The 26636-nt window shown below is 37.3% G+C and overlaps 1 protein-coding gene, 1 long non-coding RNA gene and 3 other non-coding genes across 13 annotated transcripts in view; 1 reads left to right on the top strand and 4 right to left on the bottom strand.

Annotated features, from left to right (window-relative positions):
* LOC121301900 (band 4.1-like protein 4A) overlaps positions 1 to 11754 on the top strand; it is a 90785-nt gene extending 79031 nt beyond the window's left edge. For all 4 annotated transcript variants that reach the window (XM_041231637.1, XM_041231621.1, XM_041231630.1 and 1 more), the window contains 8 exons: positions 414 to 458; positions 1978 to 2055; positions 4938 to 5057; positions 8321 to 8368; positions 8674 to 8742; positions 8833 to 8943; positions 9452 to 9533; positions 10096 to 11754. In XM_041231637.1, coding sequence (XP_041087571.1) covers positions 414 to 458; positions 1978 to 2055; positions 4938 to 5057; positions 8321 to 8368; positions 8674 to 8742; positions 8833 to 8943; positions 9452 to 9533; positions 10096 to 10206 — 664 coding nt within the window. In that variant the 3' untranslated portion in view covers positions 10207 to 11754. The remainder of the gene's footprint in view (positions 1 to 413; positions 459 to 1977; positions 2056 to 4937; positions 5058 to 8320; positions 8369 to 8673; positions 8743 to 8832; positions 8944 to 9451; positions 9534 to 10095) is intronic.
* Positions 11755 to 11818: 64 nt separating this feature from the next.
* LOC121301923 lies at positions 11819 to 14418 on the bottom strand. 6 transcript variants are annotated; one of them, XR_005947663.1, is made up of 5 exons: positions 14372 to 14417; positions 13247 to 13615; positions 13062 to 13118; positions 12541 to 12601; positions 11819 to 11954 (listed from the first exon to the last, which is right to left on the bottom strand). It is a non-coding gene; the product is annotated as an uncharacterized LOC121301923 (long non-coding RNA). The 6 variants fall into 6 exon arrangements; XR_005947662.1 differs by having other exon boundaries at positions 13247 to 13381; positions 13479 to 14411; XR_005947664.1 differs by having other exon boundaries at positions 14360 to 14397.
* On the bottom strand, positions 12149 to 12285 carry LOC121307315. The gene has a single exon (XR_005948310.1). It is a non-coding gene; the product is annotated as a small nucleolar RNA SNORA13 (small nucleolar RNA).
* Positions 12676 to 12810, bottom strand: LOC121307319. The gene has a single exon (XR_005948311.1). It is a non-coding gene; the product is annotated as a small nucleolar RNA SNORA13 (small nucleolar RNA).
* On the bottom strand, positions 13281 to 13415 carry LOC121307326. Its single transcript, XR_005948312.1, has one exon. It is a non-coding gene; the product is annotated as a small nucleolar RNA SNORA13 (small nucleolar RNA).
* Positions 14419 to 26636: the final 12218 nt, after the last annotated feature.

The raw sequence follows: 26636 nt of genomic DNA, 5'->3' as shown, positions 1-26636 counted from the left end.
GCAAAAGCAGTAGTTTTATACCAGTGGTATAACATCATTACATTGTACTGTACCTTACTGGCGCTGAATTAATTGTATTATACATTATAATTTTTTTTTTATTTTTGAAAATTGGAGTTTCAACAAAGTAACAAAAATCTGAAGAATATAGTTAAACTACAGACTAAACACATCGTAGACTAATTTAAAATCACATAAAATCACAATTTGAAGTATGTTGTATCTGTTTTACATTTTAATGCATCTGGACTGCAAATGCTTTTAATAAGAGCCAATTTTCTAGCTACCATAGAAAATTAAATTCAATGTTGTCTCTTTGTGGTGTAATCTTAGAAAAGTGTTTACAGTTAATAAATAAACACCAATAATCTCACACGTACTGAAATAAACTCATGTTTTTCTTATTTTAACAGGAAAGGCCAAAATAATGATGATACAGATTTAAAACACAGAAGAAGGTATGTTTATTCATTTCCATTACTGTAAGTACGTATTTATATGAGTGAAATGCTATATCCCCTGTGAATGTAAAAAAGCTGAAGCAGCGCATTATAAGACCTTGCTTAAAAATCACATGCAAGATTTATGAAAACATGAGCCCATATAAATCTCATTTGCACTATTATGTTTGTCACAGCTGTAAAAAAAAAAAAAAAAGGTTATGATAGATGTGCCAAATTGGTGCTTCAAACAGCAGTGGATGCTGCAAAGCAAACACAAAAACAGAAAAACAAATATAAACACACAAAAAAAGATGTGGTTATGATATCTCATTGTTATAAAACATGTTTCTATTTTTATTTTTTGCAATGGATGTTCTCTTGTATAAGCCTATGTAGCAGGCTGTAGGACAAAAGAATATAGATTTTTCTGGTCTAGAGTCTGCATCCAAGACATCCCAGGGAAACACCCCTGTGATTGGTTAGTAAGCACTTGCATCCTGGGAGAGTGGTAGAGAAAATGGAACATTTTGGCCCTTGTCATCAGTGCTTCTCAGTGTCAGTTGTGTAGAATAGTGCAGCTGTAACAGAGATGTCCCAATTACCCCATAAAAGAATTGCTAATCCAAAACGAGAAGTTATTGAAATGATTACTGAACCCTAGCAATGCCCAATTCTGTGATTTGCACACCCTTTCAGGTATGTCAGCTGCCAAGCATTTTTGCTGTTAGATCTCCACTGGTTTCAAACTGATTGATTGATCTGGAGATAACACATCTGTATAGTGAAGACCTAGGTCAAATAACAGCCCAGGGCAGTACTGTAGTTAAGTAAGCAGACAATGCTGGTAGCGTACATATCATTAGTGCTCTGGGGGATTCTATTGTTCATGCTTATCCTTTAAGGAATTTGCTTTTGTTTTGTAGCAAGACAGGTATATAGAAACACAGCATTATCCCAAGCAACACACATTGTACTGTATTATCTGCTCTAGTGTTGAACAAAGTGTTTTAGGCGCATAATACTGCATGCCTCACCAAAAACTGATTTTACACATTAAAGGAGATCCGCTTAATTGATACATACTTTTGCAAGTATAATATTTCAAATCACCAACTACAAATGACTTTGCCTTCTATTTAATTGGTCTAGTGTATAGCCAAGGAAACACTGCAGTTTGTGGTGGAAGACAAAACCATTAGTCATAACAGAGTGTTACAAGCCTATTTAGAGAAACCAGTGCGAACATTGGAAAACCATTGACAGGTCAGGTTGCATTGCAAGGATATTTCACTGAGAAACTGAAACTGACAACTATACCCGATCCACAATACATTTATGGTGTTAAGGTAAAATATAAAAAACTATGTCAAGTATTGAAGGCGGCACTAACCAAAACCATTGTCTCTACTTGACTTGGTTTCTTATAAGTTTTACCCTAGAATCTCTGGTGTTAGACTAACCAACTAGTACAATTCAGTTTTAAGAAGAATTGATTCTTAATGAACTGATTCATTAAGCCTCTGTTTCTCATCAGGTCACGTTCCCGTGGAAACACCAGCAGCGGGAGTGAGTCAGAAAATTCCAACAGGGATCATCGAAAAAAAAGAAATAGGTATTATGAATCTGCTACCTGCATCCCATTTCATTGAGCTTGGAACCAAGCCAAGGGTGTCTTAGTTATTTCCCTATAACACTGCTGTGAACAGGATGTCTTTGCTGGTGACTTCAGTCCAGGAAATGAATGCACTACACACTTTCAATTGCGGGGCAAAACTGGAATGCAATTGCACTCAGCTTTTATTAAACAACAATATTGAACAAAACAAGGTTTCCAATACATGAGTAGATGTTAAAACTTCATGCTGATTTGAACTCAGGTCTCACCAAGATAAGCACCAACTAAGACGAAGCTTTCCATCTGCATCTCCATCCATTTGCGTTTCTTTCCATTTGAGATTTTCTTCTTCCTGGTGTTGATGGCTAAAGTGTAGTGCTGGCTCCAGGGATCAGCTTATTTTGCCTCCCCAGGGCATCAGCACACACAATGGCTGCGATGCTGGCTCTGGGGATCAGCCACAGTGCGGTCTCCCCAGTACATCAGCATGACAACCGTCAGGATTGAGCTAAGTAGGGTACATCTCTGGGGTCTTCAAGTGGGCACCTTCCATCCTTGGTGTTTCGTTGACTAGCCCACGACACCTCAAGAGTGCTCAACAGTGATTCTGGCGTCCCAGCATCACCCCCCTCCTTTTCCCACTCAGCTTAGCCCAGCTTACTTACCTGTACATCAGCGTTTTTCTTTCTTTCTATTGTGCTTGAAATCCCCAGCCAGAATCTTTCCGTCTCAACCACAGCCAGTTGCTGCTCCTTTCTGCTGCTTCTTCACTGTGCAACAAATCTCTTGGCCACTGAACCCAACATTTCTGAGAAAAGAAGTTGTAGAGTGTGCCACAAATCCTCAACAACCCACCTCCACTGGGTAAACCCGGACTCTCCATCCTCGCTGTTCCACTTAAGCAGCTGGTTGAGCATAGTGAAGTTTCTTCTTCTCATACACCTCATCCAGAACATCCTCCCATGGCACAGTTAACTCTACCAGCTGAACAAGGCGTGCTGATCCAGACCACAAGACAATGTCTGGTTGAAGGTTAGTGGTGGCAATCTCAGGTGGAAAAATAAGCCGTCCTTGGCTAAGACCCATCTTACATCCTGTGGGCTGTGGGCTTGCCTGTAAGCTGCCCAGAGCTGTGTTGTCCTCCAACACTGTAACTCTGGGTTGGCTCCATGGCGGGCCTGCAGAGTGAAAAAAGTCAGCTGACAGCACACGCTTCAGAGGGCAGCTTGTGTTCGTCTTCACCGTTCCCGAGTCAGCCCAGGGGTGGTAGTGGTGAACTGCGCTTAAAAATACAATTGGTTATATCAAATTAGAAGAAAATGTGGTCATATCAATTGCCGACTATTAAATTATAATAATTAAAAAAAAATTAAAAAATTGTAAAAATGAGTTGATTAAGAATATGTATAAATAATCATTCGATAAGACATGATTTCAGTTAAATCAAGAACAGCGAAAGATATGACCGCGCCACGCTTGAATATTTAAGACTGCCTGGTTGCTATCAGCATGATTGAATGCGACCTGTCTGTGAGAGAAGTTGCCCGGAGAATGAGATGTTCTGCTTTAACAATCAGCAGACTAGTCCAGAGAAATCAGGAAACCAGCTTTGTGCGGGTCACCACACTGGCTCACGACCGTTATGCTGACTGTTGCTTTGTTCAAGCCAACCGGTGGGGCAGTGGAAGAGTGATTATGTGGGGAGGAATCTCCTTTAACACAAGAACGCCTTTGGTGCAGGTTTAGGGCAACCTTACTGCTCAGCGATACACTGACGAAGTTCCTGAGGCAACAGTTTTTCCATTCCTGCAGGCCAATCCGAAAATGTTGATTTTCCAGCAGGACAATGCAAAACCACACAGTGCTAGGATTACAGTTGCACGACTTCAAGAAGACAATATCGAGGTCTTGCCGTAGCCAGCTTGTTCTCCTGACCTGAATCCAATAGAATATCTGTGGACCAAATTGCTAATGCCATCCAAAGAAGACAACCACGACCAGCCAACCGACACCAGCTGGCGGCAGCTGCACAGAAAGAGTGGCGGAACTTCCCACAGCAGTCTGTCTAGAGGCTGATCAGGTTTATGTGTCATCTCTGTGAGGATTGTGTTAATGCTCAGGGAGGTCATACCCGATACTAACTTTGTAATGTTTTCATTTTTACAGTGTGTCACGTTTCTTGCTGAAAACTTTGTTCACATTTTCTGTGATTTTGTATCTATGTTTAAAATATTTGATAAATTCCATTAGACCTGAGTGTTGCATTTCTTTTGTGCATCAGTATAGAAGAGATTGAGTGAAGCCTGGGAGCGCACTTATTTTTGACAACATAATTAGCCATTTATTGACCACAATACATCATGAATCACACATGTAGCTTTTGGCTGCCAGACAATTCTAACAGATGCTATTTCTAAAGGGATGCCTATTTTTGTCAGATGGTTCTAAGAGTGAAGTATAGTATTAGCAGATTAACTATTCTGTTTCTATTCTGTTACTTTGCTTCACATTCTGCAGCAGTAGTTTCTAAAAAATCTATATTGTGAGTTAAACAAACAAATGACACTTCACTTTTGTTAGACCAGCAAGAAATTCCTTTCCTGGCCAGAATAGGCTCGGTATCCCCAGGAGTCCTACAACAAAGAGAGGAAGGGGTTTGGTGGTTATAAGTGTACATGTTTTGCATAAACTAGGAACTCCATCAGTGTTGCATGTCAAGGTTTGGGGTTTTCTGTTTTTTTTTGTTATATTTATATATAACACTTTTTATAAGTAGTTGTGTGAAAATGATTTAAGTCTAGATAAGATTTGCACATCACCATGGAAGCATTAACGCTTTAGCGAGGTGTAATACATGCTAACAGTTTGTTGCTATATAGGTCACGCCAGGAAAATGAAATGGTGGATTCAGCGCCTCAGTGGGAAGCTGTGTTGCGACAGCAGAAGGAGAGGTCTCAGAATGACCCGAACTACAGGCGTTCCAGACACCGGTCACGATCGTAAGTGCTTTTCCATGTATCTATATTTTGTTTCATGCAAACTACTTAACAGCATTAATATTCCTAGTAAAGTGTACATGTTTTATAGAATGCACCTGCCTTAAGTAAACACAGTGATAGCCCCATAGTACAATTAGTCCAAAGAAGCACTTGGTCTCTTTGTTTCATTATCATTATTTTCCATGTGTAGTACATTTATATATAAAAAAGGGTCTTGTCTTGTATCTTGTTACCCTTTTTGGTTCACTGGAATTACCGTAATGTGTGTTTCTACTTCACTGCTATGAAAACAAAGTTCTTAGAATCAATTAATGGAATGAAATTAAAAGGGATTTTCAACCTGACAGTGATGGCTGTGCCCTGCTTTTCAATGACTCCTGAAATAAGTTTAACAAAAGAGGATTGTGATTACAGATGTGCACAGAATATTTATTTCAAGTTAGCACACATTTTTCCAGACAATTTTAATTTCAAGTGGATAATATGTTACAGTAGCTAAAAACATTTCACATAAATAATTAGAAACAAGACAGGACAGCTGTATGTGACAAATTATTACAAATCCATGTATAACCACTCTGACCTCCTTATAAAGTGTCGCTTGTATCGTACAACACCCTGTATAATATCTCTCTCTCTCTCTCTCTCTCTCTCTCTCTCTCTCTCTCTCTCTCTCTCTCTCTCTCTCTCTCTCTCTATATATATATATATATATATATATATATATATATATATATATATATATTATATGAACTATAATCTAGAATGCAAGATATTGATTTTTGTAACTATATCATTTTGTATAACCCGTAAATGAGGTGAAACAAAACTAAGAAGAAATCTTCTGTATTTCCCCCCTATTCTTTAGTGTTTATGAGTCACCCTGTATCTCCAAAGTTTCTCCACTTTGTACGCCTCCAGAGAGCAAAGCCAGTTTTACTTCACTTATTTTACATATAAACCCCTTCAGTACTTCAGAGTGGTTATTGAATGTTAGTTCTTTAAAATGTTTTACTTAGTGTGAGGTCTAGGTTAAAATAGAAAAGCCTTGCCAGAGGATACTGCATATGCTGATTAAAATTCCAATAATATTTAAACCACATTGTTTTTCATATTAGTAGTTCACTAATTGACACTAAATCATGGCCATGGACACTATGATTTAACAACACTATAAAATATTAATTGCCTTATTCTTTTCACGCAAGATTATATTTTTGGCACATTCCACTTTTTCAATTCTTTCCAAATTGCATTTCGCTATTTGAAAACAGCTTTTCAGGAAAGTGCATTTTCAGTGTCTTCGAAGTCAGATTGTTTAGTAGTTTGATCATACAGGCTGATACTACTCAGTTATAAAAAGTAGATGCGAATGTTGGATCTACAGTGGCTTGCAGAACTATTTACCCCCCTATAAAGTTTTCTCATTTTGTTGGCACCTGAGCGTACTCCAAGACACTTTCAAATTACACTTTACATGTAGAATCTACACAAACTACTCTGCATTGATAAAGTTAAATGCATATAGAATATAAGTAAATAAGATTTACAGAAAAAAAAACAGATTAATCTCAGTTGCATAAGTATTCAACCCCTTTGCTACTGCAGCCCTAAATCAGCTCAGGTGCAAATGATTTGTTTGAAAGGTCACATAATTAGTGAAATGGTTTCAGCCTGTGTGTACTCAAAGTGGTTTAACTTGTAGATAATTTCCCTCAGGTATATATAGACTTTCAAGCTGCAACTCACATAGTGATCCAGCAAAGCAACCATGAAGACCAAAGAGCTTTCAAAACAAAAATCAGGGATAAAGTGGTAGAGAAGCACAGAGTAGGAGAAGGGTACAAGAAAATTTCAAAAGGTGCCGATTATCCCTCTCAGCACAGTGAAGTCCATCATTAAGAAGTGGAAGATGCATGATACCACCCAGACACTACCCAGATCAGGTTGCTGTCCCAAAGTGAGCAGCAGGGCAAGCAGGAAACTGGTTTGGGGTGTCACTGTAAAGCCAGCAATGACCTTGAGAGATTGTAAAGTTCTGTGTCTGAGATGGGAGTCAGTATTCACACATCAACAATAAGCCGGTCCCTACACAAAGCTGGCCTGTATGGATGGATGGCAATAAAGAAGCCAGTACTCATAAAGCCTCATCTTAAAGCACATATGGAGTTTGTGAAAAAGCATGTAGATGATACTGCAGACATGTGGAAAAGGGTTTTGTGGTCAGACGAGACAAAAATTTAACTTTTCGGTCTAAATTCCAAGTGTTGCGTCTGGCGGAGGCCCAACACTGCACATCACCCAGTCAATGCCATTCCAACTATCAAGCATGGTGGTGGCAGCATCATGTTATGGGGATGCTTCTCTTCAGCAGGGACTGGGAAACTTGTCAGGATAGAGGGAAGAATGAATGGTGAAAATTACAGGCGAATCCTTGAGGAAAACCTGTCTGAGTCAGCCAAGAGAAACTGGGGAGGAAATTCACAATGACCCGAAGCACAAAGCTAAAACCACACTGGAGTGGTTGAACAAGAAGAGAATTAATGTTCTTGAGTGGCCCAGTCAAAGTCCTGACTTGAATACAATTGAAAATTTATGGCGAGACTTGAAGATTGCAGTCCATCCCCAACAAACTTATCAAAACTGGAGCAATTTTCCCGTGAAGAATGGGCAAAAATGTCCATCCTACTGTGCACAGCTAATAGAGACCTATCCAAAAAGACTCATAGCAGTAATTGCTGCAAAAGGTGCTTCTACTAAGTACTGACTTAAGGGGCTGAATACTTGTGCAACCAGTAAATTTCATTTTGTACATTTTCTTTGAAAGTTTTGCTGACATTTAACCTCCTCCTCATATAACACTGTTCAGTTTAACCACTACAGCTTTGAGTAAAAAAAAAAAAATTAGTTTGAAAAACTGCAAAAATTATTTACAATTCAACAAAATGTGACATTTATTGGTAGGGGGTGAATACCTGTGCAAACCACTGTAGCTCTGGTAACCTGGGATATTCACAGCCACAACTAATTGCAACTAAACTGTTTGGGTTTTTTTCTGCCAGATTAGGTTTATAAAATATGCTAGAGATAATAACCCGGTTCATAGCCTAATTCTCAGAAGCAATTTAGACTTCAGGTTATACACATATGCAAATTAAGTTTGCATGCACCCTAATTGTAGACCTAGGTCTAAACCAAAAAATAAATGTAGAAACTCCTATTTTACCAAGCTTATTTAATAATCCCATTTATTTTTCTTGTAGGAGAAGCCCTGATGTTCAAGCTAAAGAAGAACTATGGAAACATATTAAGTGAGTGAACATCAAACATGTTTTTATGTAGCCTATACCAATGTGTTTATGTATATTCTGTGCGTTCTAGTGAGGGGAGCTTAAATTAATTTATTTTTTGAACAACCCCACCAATGAGAAACTCAAATTGTACTTGTTTTATTTATTGATTGGATATTTGCTGCCACCTAGCTCTGATTTCAGGAGTTGCGTTTCTGCTGGTTAGCAAAAAAGAGAACGGAAGACTAAGTAGACCAGTTAAAACTCTGTGACGTTGTTGTTGTTGTTATTATTACTATTATTATTTACATTGTTATTGTTTGCAGGAAAGAACTTGTAGATCCATCTGGTTTAACTGAAGAGCAGTTAAAGGAAATCCCTTACAAGAAAGTAGAGTGAGTATTTTTTTTGGGGGGGGGGGGAGGAATCTGAATTTTGGAATTTTAAATGAATTGAGTATATAATGATTTCTCTTCTCCTCTTAGAACCCAAGGTGACCCTGTCAAGATCAGACACTCCCATTCACCGAGGAGCTTCCGACAGCACAGGCGCTCCCAGTGCTCTGACGGAGAGAGATCTGTGCTTTCAGAAGTAAAGTAAGTGGGATTAAGTGCTTTAGCTGTAAAATAACTGCCGCTTAACTTTATAGTTAAACCACTTTTAATTTAGTTTTTACCTTGGGGCACAGTAAATAAGATTTTTGTCAAAGTTCAATATGCAACAAATGGCTTGATGTACATGAATGCATACTTTTGTGTCCCAACATCAGCCTTCTGAGTAGTTTGTTATTACTTTTATATGCTTATTATGTTAATTGCCAATTCACAATAAACTGTGTTATCATGTCTTAACCCTAATTTTTATTGTCAAATATTGCTTTCAGAAATCATTATTATAGATTGGCTTCTGTCTGTTTAAGTGTAGTTATGAGAGGCGTCAGGAACCAAAGTTTTGGGCCATGTTACGGTAAAATAAATAACTATGGTGTGTGTCTGAAAGCAGTCCCTGTTGAGAGTTATCCTAACACTGGATAGTGATATCAGTCATGTTGAATTACCCCACTGCTGCTGTTGCTGACATGCAACACTACTTTACCTCATTTAGCTCAAGGACTGACCTGGTTCCTCCATTACCTGTTACTCACACGGCTGATTCCCAGGGCCTCAGAGGTCCTCCCTCCCAACAGGTCAGTTAATCATCTAAATATGTTACTTCTGAATATGTGTGTGGACCTTTACAGCTGTTTGGATTATTATGAAATGGAAAAATACACAAGCATGTGCTTTGTATTGTAAATAACTTTTGAGCAGATGTCATCACTTTCTATCTCACAACCAATCGCTTAGTAAGAAACCTGATAGACGACTATACAGCACCTCATCACATTGCACAAATTAAGCTGTGAATTTGAGTAGTTTATTAATGTACATGTATCAGTTTTATATTTTGTGGATTTACCCTCATATAACAACTTGCTTCTTGTAGAAGACTGCCAGCTAGTATTTGGATCATTTTAACCACATTATAAAGTTAACCACATTATAAACCTCCTCTTTGTTTCCAGAACCCTATTACAACTCACAATGTCAGTCCTATTTCAACATAAAACTGGTTTGATATTGTGATTTATTGGGGCCAGCTCTTATTTTACTCAGCCCCTGGTGGTATAAATGAGGGACTGCATTGTATAACTGCTGCTGCTGTTTGGAGGGAAACTGTTTGTTTTGTTTGTTTTTTTTTTTTCACAGAAGAAAAATGGATCTAAAGATAACCTTTCAGAAGGCACTGAGCTGGATGTAAAATGCAGCACAAAGGTTGTGAAAATAGTTCACACAGCAAGGCTGAAAGCAGAAACGTGACCTCCACCCATATCCTACCTGAGGAGTATTTAAAACACATCTGATGTTGCTTGAAACCGAAAATGTGAATGTTACCAGGATCCCGTCTCTACCGCAATCCCAGGGAGGAGTTAAATTAAACAAATTGTAAATAAGAGGCTTTAACACCGCCGTTCATCACGTTATTGAACATTTTATTTCACTGGTTCTTCAGCAAACTGTTGATCTATACATCTGATTCTTGCATGGTAATAGAGGACATTTAAGAGCCAGTTATTTCAATGTTTTTGGCTGCTTCACCATTCCATGGATATTTTCCTGGCAAGTTTATTCTAATTTGTTGACAGTGGATACAAGAATAAACAGGACCACTTTAATGTTGCGTATGTGCCGTTACCTCCAAGCTCATTGACCTCCATTTTATACAGTATTTAACTGTGTGTACCTAGTAGCTACGTAAAATAAACTTGTACATTTGTAATGTGTTTATTTTTCCTGTGTTAAGGATCTAGTTATAAGTTCCCTTACTTTTTGTGATGAATTTTAAGCATCCCAGTGGAGAGCTTGAATGAGTCCAGAACTCCCTGCTGCCTCCAACTGCTAGTATCTCATAAACCGCTTCAATGTCAAATTTTCAGCTGAAAAATCGAATGGTAGATTTCATTCTGACCTTTGACTTAAGACAACTGCTGTATGTGACTTTTAGCGTCTCAAATAATAAGACCAACAGATTCGATAGACTGCTTTCATATTTGGTGCATTTCAATCACGGTTACAAAACAGTAAATAACCCTTATGTGCCATTCATTTCACAAAGCTGCCATTGTAACAGCCTCATATTTGCAGTTATATAATGTGTTGGTGACCATGACATTGTCCTACTTGAAATCACGTGACTTTTTGTTATGTAGTGGCAGTACACTTTGAGTTAATGTCTTTGTCAGGTACAGTTGTATCATTTGATTTTCTCAATTGAGTTGAATTACTGTTGTCCAGTTAAAAATAACCCTACTGATGTAACCTCTGGCCATATCAATGATACAGACCACATCATTTGACAGTGTCTGTATTGTTAGTACACAGCTCTAGATCATTACTTTAAATTAAGTTCAATTACAAGTGCTGTATTGTTTTATCCTTTGGTCACATCAATGACACAGATCACTCACTTTCAGTGTCTTTACAGTTGTTGCATAATGATTCTGTAGTTTTTTCCACTATAAATGAACCCTGTCATATTGTTTTGACCTCTGGACATACAAATGATTGAGATGCTTTGTTTTTGAACTCCTATTTTTTGTTCTGTCTTTTTGCAATGATCAACAACCAGGACTAATTTATCCAGTTTACACTTATTTCTCTCCACACTTTTAAACTTTCTTGTAAGTTTCACATTTCTATTGTGCAGTGCTGGTTGTAACGTGATAACCCAAGACAATGTCTCTCAATGTGCTACTGTTGGACAGAAACCATGGAAGACACAGTACAGAATGGAAACTTGGACAATTGTATGTAAAAACATTAAAATAAAAGTAAAACCTGTTTCCTTTTTAAGCTACAACAAAGACTGAAAAGGGACATTTAAAATGAATGATTTAGCTGTAGACTGCAGTAACAAGCAACACTGAAAAAAAAGAGACAAGTTACTTTATTTCATTTTTTATTGACAAGATGATTAAAGCTTGAAATTATGTTGCACTGCAGCAATCAATTCCCATCCACCTAATATCTGATCAATTACAAGGCCTCCAGAAAGGTGACTGTCAAACCTGAAAGAAAAAAACAAAAGTAAATTTCACATGGCACAATTACTGTTGCCTACTGATGCAGTAAAGTGGTATGGCAGATTATGCACTAGAATAAATACATACATTAAAAATAGCTCTCTGGCCACATACCAAAATCTCATGTTTTAAACATTCAACTCACTCACTCAGAATATAGTGATATTAGGCCATGCAGTATGTGTTTCTTTTGCCATGAATAAAGTAGAGGGTGTATATTCCCAAAGCTCAAGATAAACACAGCAAAAGGACTTTTTGTCTGCCTTTTTTGACACTCCATTCATAAAAGGAAATATGAACAGGCAACACAAAGGCAAGTTATTACATAAGGCTAATCTCATATTAAAAGTTACAATAAAAGGCTGTGCAATGAAGACTTAAGCCCCAGTCATGTGGTTAGTTCTGGTAGGTCTTAAAAGCTTTATGTCCTTCTTTTAAAACCCTACCACCCAAAAAATACTCTGGGACTTGACATTCTTATTTTATATAATTTGGCTTTTATTGGAAAGCATCAGGTAGACATTTCACTCTGTGAAAGTGTTTAAATTATACACATTTACCAGCAGCTTACCTCCATGTGTGATCCCAGGAACAAGAAGTGCAATTCATCACAACTAACCATTGGACATTACCTGCAAAATGTAATTCCGATCAACACACAGCAAAAGTAAAAAATTGAACTTTGATATCTGAAAAACATCTGTATTCTTGTCCTTGCTGGGTAACTTAGTACAAGGTACACCATTGAGTACCTTGAGAAAAGCCTATGCAAGATTCACTGTATGCCTTGTTTGACACCTCATTCATCTGGAAAACGCAATGAACGGGCAACACAAAGGCAAGCATTACAGGGCTTTGTATTTATGAGTATTTAAGTCAAACAGCAAACCTACAACAAACTCATGTAAATGCCTTTGCATTGTCCTGTTAGTGGAAATACAATGAAAACATGCATGTACTGCAAGAATTCAAATGAATGGAACCTAGCTGCAATAACTGCTATTTCACTTTTTAAACATGTGTATTAGCCAAGACTGAACATATTTCAATTGTCGTATTTTAGTTAGAAACACAACACATCATTTTACATACCTTCGCTAGTAAGAATCACATTTTGAATTCAGTCAAATCACTGCATCAACACCATGCCTAAGAGGGGACAAAGTATCCAAAATGTAATTAGCAGATACATTTATTTATATTTTTACACACACACACACACATTTATATATATATATATATATATATATATATATATATATATTATTGCTACTTACAATTTGATTTACAACAACATAACTGTTGAAAGGTCACTGTCCTTGCTAGGTAACTTGGAACAAGACACACAGTTCAGTTCCTGAAGGAAAGCCTACTCAGGAATCACTGTATGCCTTGTTAGACGCCTCATTCATCTGGAAAATGCAATGAATGGACAACACAAAGGCTTTAAAAGGGGTTTCATAAATCTATTAACTGTAATTATCATAATCAATATTAAACCATGCTCACATTTGCTGAATAAAAGGAAATCTGCATTCACAGGTCTGGTTCCAAACCTGAGTTCAGCTGACTGTGCCAACAGGACCATTACTTTGGTGTTGTCCACATAACATACATCAGCATTAACCCTTTAACTGCTCCAGCAGCTGGAACACACATTTTTTAAAAAGTTTAAGCAGCACAAACACCTATGACAATATTAAAAAGTATCCCTCCTCGTTTTAATATGTTTCCCTTCCTGACAAATCTAAATTAATTCTGGTAAGGAACCATACTAGAATATTGTTTTTTCTTTACATACATATGTGACTAATTTAACAGTACATAACTCTGTTTATTGTAGTTGTTTATTTACCTGTAACAAAAACGGAGGCAGACGGGCATGAGTTGCCATGAAGCAAATTACAAAATAAAAGTTTGCAATGTACTTGTTACTTTTTCCACAGATGCTACAAAGTGAGAAAATTGCGCATTTGATAATTGGTGACGTTAAACACTGATGCTGTCTCCCAATGTCTGCACAAGAACATTTTTTTCAAGGCTTTCTCACGTGACCCGCAGTGCAGAAACACGTGGAATGTTTATAACACTTCTATCTACTAAACAAATTAAGATTAAATATTTTAGCAATTAATGCTTTAAACCTTATTATTAGTATTCATTTTTACAAGTGATATTTCTGCCCCTAAACAAACTCCATACGGCATGGCTTCAGTTTGCTACAGAGCTAGGCCTAAAAATCGGGTTATTCCTAAAGTGATCTGTACTGTAGGCATGCAAACATCACAAAGTTGTTTAGCGTTTCTATAAACTACATCATCTTAGTTACTGTTCCATTTCAACTTCTCTAATCGCTGCTGTGAAGTAGTATTTGAATGATTTTGACTCACGATGCAACTCACCCAGATTCCGTGTAGAATATGAAACCAAAGGCACTCGACAGGAAGTGACATCGATATGACAGATTATCCGGTGCAGCACCAAAACATCCAATCAGAGTCTAAGGCGGAGTATCACTAAAACGTCACGTCTGCTGGACAAATTGCGAATAAAGTTTCTCTGGTCTGTCTCGCACAACTTTAAATTTAAAAAGGCTTGGCATGACAAATAAAATAAGTACTTAAACAACAAACACCAATACAACACAATAGAAACAGATGACCCCCCCCTGTCCGCTTAATTTTGATAGAGATCGTGCAGATTAATAACACTGCGAGACAAAGCATTATACGAACGGGACGTACACATGTGTCTTTGCTTGTAACAGATGTACTTGTGGTGGTTCAGTACAATAACAATTACTAATCACACATGCCAGGTGTGTTATTTTATTTCACATACAGTACTTAACTGTACAGACTAACTTCCGGTAGACTTTTGCGATATCATTTTGTAGTTTTTTTGATTACATGTTGTTAAATAAAATATGTAAATGTAGGTTTTTTTTTTTTTTTTATTATGTCTCAATCCTAAAATTAGGTGATGCAAAACGTGTGGCCGTAGCTGTACTACTGATAATAATATTGTCAAATATTGTCAAATAGTAATATAGTGTACCCCAACACATCTTGGACTATTTTAAAAGCTTTTTTTTTAAGTACACTGATAAGCTGATGAACATGTGTTTTTAATTGACTAATTTAAATGTTTTGGATAAAAAAAAAAATCCCTACTTTAAATTGTGTTCAAGTAGCCTTTTTTCATTCAGTGTTTATTGCACAACATATCACACTGATAAACAAGCAGTACCGTGTAAGGATTAAAATAATACAGGCAGTCCTCGCACTTGAGACACAATTGATTCCTGAAAGTTGCGTTGTAAGTCGAAGCACATTTTCCCATAGGAACAATGTTATAAATTGAGGTTACGTTCCTGACTCTTCAGCCAGATAATATAGTTTTACAAAAAATGACCCGTTATATTGTACTCATGCAAATATTTATTTAACTCTTTACACTCAGCCCAGTAATTATGCGCATATTATTGAGACATCTACCTGGCTTCTTTAAAAGTACAGACTCGGGGCTTTTCAATGACAAATTCAGTGTGTATGCGGTACTCCTAGCAGGAAATACGATCGCCTGAAGTTAAGCCCTTCATCATGTGACAGAGTTCACAGACTAGGTTTTGTTTTGAGGCAATTGCTCTTATCAGTCATTGTTAACAGCATATACATTTAAAAAAATTCTCGACTAAGTAATGTAGACCACGGCAGGTACTGCAGTTCGGACACCGAGCATGCGCACATGACGCATGGCGCGGGTCTCGCCGTGTTGTAAATGCGGTATCGATGTCGTAAAGTCGAAGCAGGGTAATAATGCAAGAGTCGTAAGTCGAGGATCGCCTGTAATTAATATTTAAGCAGATTACATGCCACAGCTTTGTAATTGTATAATTGATGCACTTGATCCCTTTATTACCTACGTTTATAAGGCAGTCTTACTAAGATTATTAAAATAGATTTGTTTATTGTTTTGAAGGGGCTTTCATCTGCTTCAGGTTACTTTCTGTGTGTCTGTAATATAGGTCGGCCGGTGGCTCACAAAACCTAACATTCTACTACTATATTACTTACTTGTTAATATAAATAACATTAATACAAAAATGTACATATTTGACCTATTTTACATTTTGCTGTAAAAATGTTTATACAGCTGCTAGCTGCAAACCCTTATTAATTCCAATACAATTATTTATGTGATTCTCTATTGGAATTCTTCTCTTTTGTAGTTGTTGTTGCTGTTCACATTTTTTCTTTACAGAAGAATATAGCGCCCGTTTAGACACACGAGAAGGCAGCCCCCATACAACAATTCAATTCATCTATTGATTAATAAATACCAACAGTGCATTAGGAAAAAACGCATGTGAATGTGTTGCATTTAAACCAATACTAGATTCATAACCATTGTTTCCTTTTATTACACACACTTGCCATGCTTGTTTGGGTAATAGTCATCAAATGTTTGTGCCCGTTTGGTAGCTCAATATTTATGGATATTGGAATACAGTTACAGGGATATTGGAAGGTGGTATGGTGGTAGAGGTTGGATGCATTGTGGAATGTAACTGGGCCCATTCTTTAACTTTTTGAGATGTACAAAAGAAAAGCAACGTTATCTGAAGCATGTTGATGATAAGAATTCCTGCTGAAGCTGTTATTATTCTGACAGGAAGTAGTTACAGCTGACAAGGAAGAGCAGCGCAAGAGCCACTTTAATGCAACATTTAAAAGCATTTGACCTCACCAGGAGGAAAGAGAGAGAGAGAGAGAGAGAGAGAGAGAGAGAGAGAGAGAGAGAGGGAGAGAGAGAGCAATATGGCTAAGTGAGGATATTAAAAGGATCTCTTAAGAATTGTTATAACTATCCCTGCCAGGCAGAGCATTTGTACGTGCAGATGTGTGAGCACTTGCAACATACTGTATCATCTTCATAGGGGATGTCATCATCAGCGGTTGGGGATAATAACGACTAATTACTTGAAAAACAACCAAAGTCAGTATAGATTGGTTACAACCAACCTGTACTTTCATAATTTAAATATATTACAAGAAATGATTTATCTTGAAGAGATCAACTTCATACAAGAGTATGTGTTTAAAGAACTTATTTAGACATGTCCATAAAACAGTACCCTATTTGTTCTCATGCGTGGCCCACATTATTGCTTTTTCAATTTAGTTTTGTCAGCAACACTTCATGATGTAATCCTCCAGTGATAATGAACATGCATTGAAACACATTGATAAAAACAGCTGACTAATGATATATCCTGTCTGGAATAACATAGCCACTTAACTATAGATAGATAAATAAACAGGGAATTTGGAGCTTACCTTGGATAGATTTTAAATGTAGCATGTTTGGTGTGAGCTGTAGACTGAACTATTCAATCCTCAGGCTTTTTACATGGCCTGTCACATACAGTGGGGTCCATCTAGTTTAAGGGTTGCTTGTGACCTGGCACCACGATAATACATGAACTCATTCAATAAGATGGTTTGAACCAATAAGATGCTTTGAACCACATTGCTTAATGTATTATCCATCATAATTTCCAAAATGAAATGTGCTTAAAGCAATGAAGCCAGAAAAATGATGTTGTGTTCTACACTGAACATTTTACAAAAAAGTTATCAGTAAAGTTAATGGTTCATATTTTCAAGCTTCTGGACTTGTTGAAAAGCTGACCAATAAGAAACAAAGCCAGTATGAGAAATGCTTTATTTGGACTGGCTGAGCTTGAACAATATTTATCCTGGAAAACAGATATTTTATTATTAGCAGTACTGCGCTGTATGCCAAAACACATGTGCCTCATGTCTGTGAAAAGATGTAGCAGCTGCATGTGATGGGTAACCCAGTCCTTAAATCTTTGTTGTATACTGTGTGGAAGGCTCTTTGCTTTGCACCTCTGATAGTATCATGCAGACATTTCTATTTCAATTATTTTTCATGGCAGCTAACCAACCTTCTGTTGCCAATTGCACTCATTCCCCTTCTGAATAGGCTGTGGAATAGCTAGGAGAGTGGTGCCAAGTACAGAGCATGCCAAGTTAAACTGGAGAACTGTACTTCAGCATTTTGGCAGAATAATAATTTTAAAAAACAGTTCATACTGGTTTTTAATATCAGCAAAAATATTCTACACCATTTTTCAATATATAGTACTGTAAAGGGTTTTAAAAACAAGACAAGGGACAAAGGATATCCTATTTGTAGTGATGCTAAGAGATTGTTTTATCTCTATCGCTACACGTATTTTTTATATATACAGCTTAGTTTATTCTTAACACTGGGTTATTCAAGGACACTGAGCTTTTGGAAGTTTATCAAGGTGTGGCTGGTTTAAAATGTCTGCTGGCTGCTATTTATATAAAGTAAGGACTTGTGTGTTGGTAGTTCTAATTCTCTACAGAAAGACTATGGTAATACCTATTAAGTAAAGAAACATAAAAACATAAGAAAGTTTACAAATGAGAGGGGGCCATTCAGCCCTTCTTGCTCGTTTGGTATTTAGTAACTTATTGATCCCAAAATCTCATCAAGCAGCTTCTTGAAGAATCCCAGGGTGTCAGCTTCCACATCATTACTGGGGAGTTGGTTCCAGACTCCCACGATTATAACTGCTACCTTAAAATAAGGATTACAAACCATAAAACCTTAAATCTTCACAACTGGCAGTGGTACAGCATCATTTTATATCATGCTCTAAGATCCCACAAAATATTGTAGATGTTTCATTCTACATTTGTTTTCTGAAAGGAGAAAACATCATTCAAGTTACAAAATTCACTCTTGCTCGTTCTATCTATCTATATGTATTAACAAGATTGCTAGTACAGGAAAGAATATGGAAATAGCATAGGGATTTTGATCCCACAATCAGTATGGAGAGGAAGTGTCAGGGAGACTGTTCCTGGAGCGGGACGATCCTTTCTAGTGGAGTAGTGCTCGGCCACTGTTTTGTCAGCTAGTACTTTCTGGTTGTTTTTTTAACCGTGTTTTGTTTATTAAACCCCACACCAGGGCAGCCACTGCTACGTGACACTGCAATTTGAACACTGTGTAAATAACTGTAAATAAATAAAACCTGGATGTCTGTGTTGGCGTGTCAACTGCAATCCTTCTGACTCTCTCACAGTTGATTCCCACCCCCCTATTACAGGCATTTAAAATACTAATGCAGCAAAACTGGAAATTAGGACTGAGCCCGGACCTGGGTTTGTATTTGAATTTGTAACAAGTAATTACCTTATCCAAATATGTAGGTAACATCCTTTTTTTTTTTTTTTTTGTTCCACAGCAAACAAAATACAACAGTGTACTTGTAGATTTAAGAATTTAAATGTAAGAGCCCTGTTATTACAGTGTAACTGGACAGACAGTGAGACTGGACTCGACAACTCAATAGCAAATTGAACAAGGAGATGCAGTACTGTGCTAGTCAGACTACATCATTGTTCAAATGTGTATAGTCTCTTCCGTTTATTCAGTTGCTGCCAATATGATGATTCTTAACATCTGCTTATGTTGAGGAACAAGCTGTAAAATAACAATTTTATAAGGTTCATCAACCTCGAACAATGCTAAATCAGGAGTACTCACAAATAGCCACTGGGTCATGAGTGAATATTAATGTATGCTTATCTCTGAAAATGAATAACTGCCATATTGAAAAGCTTGGCAGTAATACATATCAACTTTTAAATAAGGGCTATTTATGTTCTTTTGCCAATTGAATGTGCCCATAGTTCCCAAGTAGTTTTCCTTTGCATTACACATCCAGCATAACCCTTCTTTGTGCTGAACTGCTTTAACTCGTACCAAATGATGTGTAATGATTTAATTGGTGCACAATGACAGCTTCTACAGTATGGGCAATGTAAGATTGAACCTCAGTGGGTTTTTATTTTTAACATGCCAGTGGTATCACAGTAAAAATGTGAACTTCCCTTAATCTGCAAAGTATCTGCAAATCTGCACATATACAGTATTTTAATTTGAATTAATTATTGTTTAGTTAGTCCAATAAAAGGTATCATATCTCCTTCTCTTTGTCTGTCATCTATGGACTGATACAGCTACCATTTAATCTGTCAGCACATAAGGGAAATCCTTGGCACTGACTAAACAATCCTCTGATACTAAATATTGTTTACCAGATTGAGAAACCATTGTATGAGCTGAATGGCTTTACACAGGTAATCATTAAGAATGCTATGGGAGACACAATAAGGTTAATCAATAAAAATGTTCTCCTGTTGGAGATTTTAAGACCATCTGATGCTGAATTCAAGCAGCACATGGTACAAAAGCAACACATTTACTGCCCACCTTTTTATGTTAGAATGATATGGCTCATGCTTTTTCCAATTAAAAAAATCTGCAATCAGATACTCTGATCATATTATTTTTTTAAATAATTTTATTGTTTGATACAGTCTGCCTATGAGTGAGGGGCAGTAGGGAATAACTGTCCTACAGCCAAAAAGTTGGGGGATTTCTGATGTCAGAAAAGGCCAAGGCTGTGAATCAGACTTAAGGCACTAACATCTTGCCTTAATTAGAGATGGAAACCTAGAAGTAGAAACCTAGACTAGACATCAGAGCTAAACAATTACACACTGGGCTCCAATTGAATATGTTTAAACAATGTTGTGTGACTCACTCACCTTATACTTCTATACAGAAACAAACTGATGGGGGCTAGTCACCTCACAAACTGCACTAGCCTTGTGTCACAGCTGAGTCAACTTTACCACAGGCTGAACCCACAACACCTAAATCATAAGGGGCCTGGGTTAACCACAAGACCATTTCATTATTTAGCTGGCTTAAGAACTAAAGATATTTTTCAATAATAAATATTTCTCCCACCATGTCAATAAACCGCAAAGGAAAATACAAATAATCTGTGTTCCAACTGTGTCATGAAAATGCTGTTTTCTGAAAATCAAAATACTATCCGTGTTCGTGTAACAGGGTCAAAAATGCCTTTTATCTTTCAATGATTTATTTTGTATAGAACAGTTTTATTGTGATCATTTGACTTTTTGGTTTGTATCTCTTTAAATCAGCTTCTTCACTCCACTCTCGCTGGAATGCATCTTGCTGAGTAGCGCACTTATTGAATAATTGACAGTTTTAAAAACAATTAAATTTTTCATAAAAAAGAAAATAATGTATATCAGCAGCTTCATGTGATCTAGAAACAAGGGGGGCATATCATCAGGTCTCAGCTTGTTTGATTGATCCATCTTTTTCTAAACAGCAAGATAAAGGACTTGTTGCCTTTGTGTTATAAAATGCTGATGATGTTGTTGATTTAACTAAGTTTTTTTCAGCAGCTGTTCAAACACATATAACTGATTTAATGTTACAAACATACCCCTAACCTGTTCTGGTATGTATTTATAGTTTTACAGTATATACAAGAAACTGCATAAGATCCTAACCGTAATTCTAACCCTAGCCCTAACTAATTCTAACCTGTGACAGGCTGGTGAGTGGATAGAGGCCCAGAGACAGTCTGCAGTTCAAAAATAAAATTATAAATAAACACAAAATAAAAGTGCACAAGGGCAAAATAAAGGGATTTAAACACAAAAAAAACAGTACAAAAAACAAACTTACAAAAAGAAAGGTTTCCAGGCTGGGCAATGCCTTCACCAGATGGCGCATTCACAAATCACAAAACCCACAAACACCAACCTGCTTCCTCAGCTCCCTCCTCCTAAATGAGAAGCAGAGGCCTCCTTTTATGTCAGGTAGCTGGGCGCTGATTGATCGTTAATTAACCTAATCAACTAATCAACCCCAGCTACCTGAACATAATAAACCCAGGCAGGTAGGGGAAATTAACCCCATCCCTGCCAATTTAAAAAGGACAGAGCTCTGCTCTGCCACAAACCCCTAACCATTATAATAAAAAAACTCACATTGGCGAAGCACCAAATTTCAGCTTTAACATTGATTGATATGTGTACATGGATTTTATTAACTTTTTACAAAATGTTTACATCCTGTAACATATTGATGTTCCTATAATTCAGAAATTCCAGATGTGCAAAAACCGGGAAAACGTGTATCAACTGATAATAACATAGACATTCATTGGCATTGCATTGGTGTGTCTGGAGTTGTCTAGCTAACAAAACCGTGCCTGGTTACTCAGGTTCCAAAATATTAAAGCATGTCACATTAATCAAAGAAACAGTTTTGGTCAGGAATAACAACCATAATGAGCAACCAGATGTGAATCATCTGCTTGTATCACAGTAAGAATGCCTTAAAAAAAAGAAAAAAAAACATTTATAAAATAGGCAAGAACAGAGGAGGCAAGTTCAAAAAGTGTTACAACCTGTCCGAATATATCACCATTCCAGCACGACTGGGAACAACTTTGTCGAACCTGTCTGTATCATTCACTTGCAAAGCAGTTAGCATTGGTTTGGGGGGTGCAATTTTGTATGTGTAATAACACATTTCAAGGTGTTCAAATATGGTCCACAATCTACATTTGATATTGGACCATATTTGAACATATTGTCATATTTGTATTGCTTTCTTCTAAGTCTATAGTGCTATTATTTTACGCTGCAGTACTATAATATCTGTAGCAACTGCAATATATTTATTACAAAAAACCCTGCCTGTTGAGAAGTTATGTATTTATCTTTTTACCACTCTGTGAAAAAAATAAAGCAGGTTATTATATTATTTTACAGTTAAAGCAGCACAAGTATCAGATTATGCATTGTGGGACTATTTTGCTCATTTCAGGTAGGATTGATTACACTATGTAACACAATTTTTGTTCCTGGGTAGTAAGTGTTATTTCCTAATTGCTTATGCCTCAAAAGTATAGAAAATGGCTATTATTCCCCACAAACTTTGCTTTTGTGATATATTTTGACAGTGATATTTTGAAATTTACCTATTTCCAATGAGAAATAGAATTTGTGTCTTTTCGTTCACGTAAAGTCAGAAAACAACAACATATGAATCCAAATTAACATGTATTTATACTAAAGTAATACAAAAATGACTACAAAAGATTTAGAAGTGAGTAGGTTTTCGAGATTTATGATTATACTGTAAATCACTTTCACGAATCAGCCCCCAAATGTAGTCTCCCATCATGTTCTCGTTATACTGTCCTTGGTAGAGGCGTTCAAAGTCCAGTATATTCTAGTGGAAGCGCTCGCCTTGCTCCTCCGAGTACGCTCCCATGTTCTCCTTGAATTTATCAAGATAGATGAGCATCAAGGATATGGACTTTGAGGGACATCCTACAGCCCATTGTGCTGTAGTTCTTCACCAGAGTCTCAACCAGCTCCACATAGTTTTCGGCCTTGTGATTGCCCAGGAAGCCCCGAACCACTGCGACAAAGCTGTTCCAAGCCGCTTTCTCCTTACTAGTGAGCTTCTTGGGGAATTCATTGCACTCCAGAATCTTCTTTATCTGTAGTCTGACGAAGACACCGGCTTTGACCTTTTCCTCAGACAGCTTAGGGAAGAAGTCTTGAAGGTACTTGAAGGCTGCCGACTCCTTATCTAGAGCTCTGACAAATTGTTTCATAAGGCCCAATTTGATGTGCAGTGGTGGCATCAGCACCTTCCGGGGGTCCACCAGTGGCTCCCACTTGACGTTGTTCCTCCCCACAGAGAACTCGGTCCGCTGTGACCAGTCCCGCCTGTGGTAGTGCGCCTTGGTGTCCCTGTTGTCCCAAAGGCAAAGATAGCAGGGAAAATTGATAAAACTGCCTTGGAGACCCATCAGGAATGCCACCATTGCAGCCACTTGATGCCATCTCAGAAAAATGCAGATATGTATCCACTTAGGCAGCTGGAACTAAACTGAACTGGTGGGCTTAAGGCCCCTGTATTTATACTACTATTTATATTACTGGAAAGTTCTAGAAAGTTCTAGAAGTTACTCCAAGTTTACTCAGCACTGAATCTATCTGGAATGTTCTGGAAAATAGGTAAATTTCAAAATATCACTGTCCTGGTCACAAAAGCAAAGTTTGTGGGGAATAATAGTCATTTTTTTATACTTTTGAGGCATAAGCAATTAGGAAATAACACTTACTACCCAGGAACCAAAAAAAAAATAAAAAAATTGTTACACGGTGTTAGAGCAAAGACAAACACTTCACAAACTGAAAATCATATCCAGTAATTTGTGTTTAATTATTGTTTAATTCATGGAAACTGGCCTGATTAGTTTCACAGATATTGTTTACCCAGTTACAGAGAACTAAACAAGCCAAATTTCTCGGAACTGTGAACTCGAATTTCGGTTAAAGAGACTGGACCACTTGAGACTTAAGTCATCGTCTATGACAAATGTCACGTCGTTTCAAACAGTTGGGGGAGGGGGGGGGGGGGGGGGGGGGGGGGGGGGGGGTTGACCTTAAATTTTCAAATGACATACTAAACTTATGACTCCAGGGACCTATCGAGCTCTCACGGTGTAGTTAAGAGGATCCTGGGTTGCTTTTCCACTGCCGAGTAGTGCTACTGACATCACAAGCAACAAGAGTTGTTATTAATTATTGTTATTAATTAACTCAGTTTGCCAAAAGATGCACAAACAAATGCTGTTCAAAACTCAATAGACCAGCAGAACAGTTGTATCTTTCACCACTATAATTTGTAAATATATTTAGAAATTTCTTTATTATCCACAAATCTTACTAATTATATCCATTAAAGTTCAATTAGTTCTGTTGAAGTGGATGGAAAGTTGTTGTTTTTTCTAGTTTATTTATATATAAAATATATATATTCAAATATTTATATATTCAAAGATGAGAAATTTGGTAGAATACCGGTGGTTTATGTCTATTTGCTTCAAATCGTCAGAAATTTGGGCATAAACTTTTTCATTTCTGATGCATAACTCCAGGTCTTCCTGAACTCTTCTATCTGCCCACAGAGAAACTAGAGCCTGCACTTCCTTAGCATCCCAAGGCTGTACTTTTCTCTCATCACACTCGCTGTTCACCACGTTTGCTGTTTTTCTTTCTGGAGTGCATTGACTGATGCAACGTAATGACGAAAATCTTTAACCACGCTCCTCGTCCGGCTTGGCTCCCAGCCAGACTCAGATGCCTTGTGAGGCTAGAGTTTCAATGTTTGGGTCTCGTTGGGCTTAACAAATAGCCAGTGGAGAACTGCCCCTACCCGTACCCCTCACTGGTCAGATATACCAGTGGAGAAGGGGTAATACAGGCCTATAGCTCTTACATTGACTCAACTGAAAAAACTACAATATCAGAGAGTTATACTAGTTAATACATACAGGAATAACATGAAAAAAATCCAACCAGTCAGACATATAACCCTCTTTATTCCATTTGCAAGACGTTTAAGTACAGCAAAATGTGTAATTGGTACTTTTATCATTTATTGCAGGGGTCTCCAACCCTGGTCCTGGAAAGCCCCTATCCAGCAGGTTTTTATATCCTCGGTGGATAAAGATCTGGAACACATGTTAATCTTGATTAATTAAGCCAATAATTGGTGCAATTAAGAAACAGAGATTGGTTAAAACAAAAACCAGCAGTCACAGTAGCTCTCCGGGACCAGGGTTGGAGACCCCTGCTTTATTGTATTATAAGCTCTGGACTTTGCATGAGTTGTATTTCCAGTACAAGACATCTGTTCTCTCTATAATAATAATAATAATAATAATAATAATAATAATAATAATAATAATAATAATAATAATAATAATTCACGTCCTCTTCTTCAAGCAACAAAACGTAAATCGGAAGACCTGCACGTGTAAATAGTGTGTGCTTGTTGTCTCACTAAATAAAGATTAATTATTTTGAATTTAAGTTTGGCAGGGATGGGGTTAATACTATCTCTGCCAGATACACGTGGGGAATGTGGCCCGGAGCTTGCTTGAATAATTGATGGTTAATCAAGCCCTGTCACATGCTATATAAAGGGAGCCAGAGCGTTTTTGTTTTTTGTTGGAGGTGACTTAGAGGTGTTCAGTGGAGGAGACCTGAGATAAGGGGAATGCCTAGCCTGAACAGTAGTGTTGTGAATCTAGTGTGGTTTTGTTTAACCCTTTAATTTGTACCTGTGTTTTGTTTGTTCCTGCTTGTTTTGTCAATAAACATGTGCAGCTCAGTCACTGCAGCTTTCCAGCCATTCATTCCTGATGCCACAATCAGCAACGCATTATTATTTGTTCAAAGATCTGTACATATTCCACAAGGCCTGAACATTTGAAGCATGTTAAGTCTATGAAATTAAGCAAATACTATACACAAGAAATTATGAAGTCAACAGTTTAGACTTGTTGGTAATGTGCAACTAAATATTAATGCTTGGATTCACTTAAGCAGTGTTTCAGATTCTTTCAAGTAATAATCAGTTGTAGATAGTTCACTCATTTGCAGCTTGATTGAATCTGTATAGTACCATATAATCAATCAGACATGGTATCGAAAAGATCAAAGCATGGCCTCTGTGGCTTGTGAGGTCTTTGACACACGCTGTCCCTTTCATGAAGAAGCAAAGGACCTTTCCAACAGCACATATGCATTCTTGCATCCAGGATAGTCTGATATACATGGATATGTGACTGGTTTTTGGTGACAGTAAAAGACATTGTAAGAAAATCTGCTTGCTAAGTAA

Source organism: Polyodon spathula, chromosome 2 (assembly GCF_017654505.1).
Source record: "Polyodon spathula isolate WHYD16114869_AA chromosome 2, ASM1765450v1, whole genome shotgun sequence".
In the NCBI taxonomy this organism is placed as follows: Eukaryota; Metazoa; Chordata; class Actinopteri; order Acipenseriformes; family Polyodontidae; genus Polyodon; species Polyodon spathula.
The sequence above is the reverse complement of the archived record's forward strand: the minus strand, read 5'-3'. Positions and strand labels throughout refer to the sequence as shown.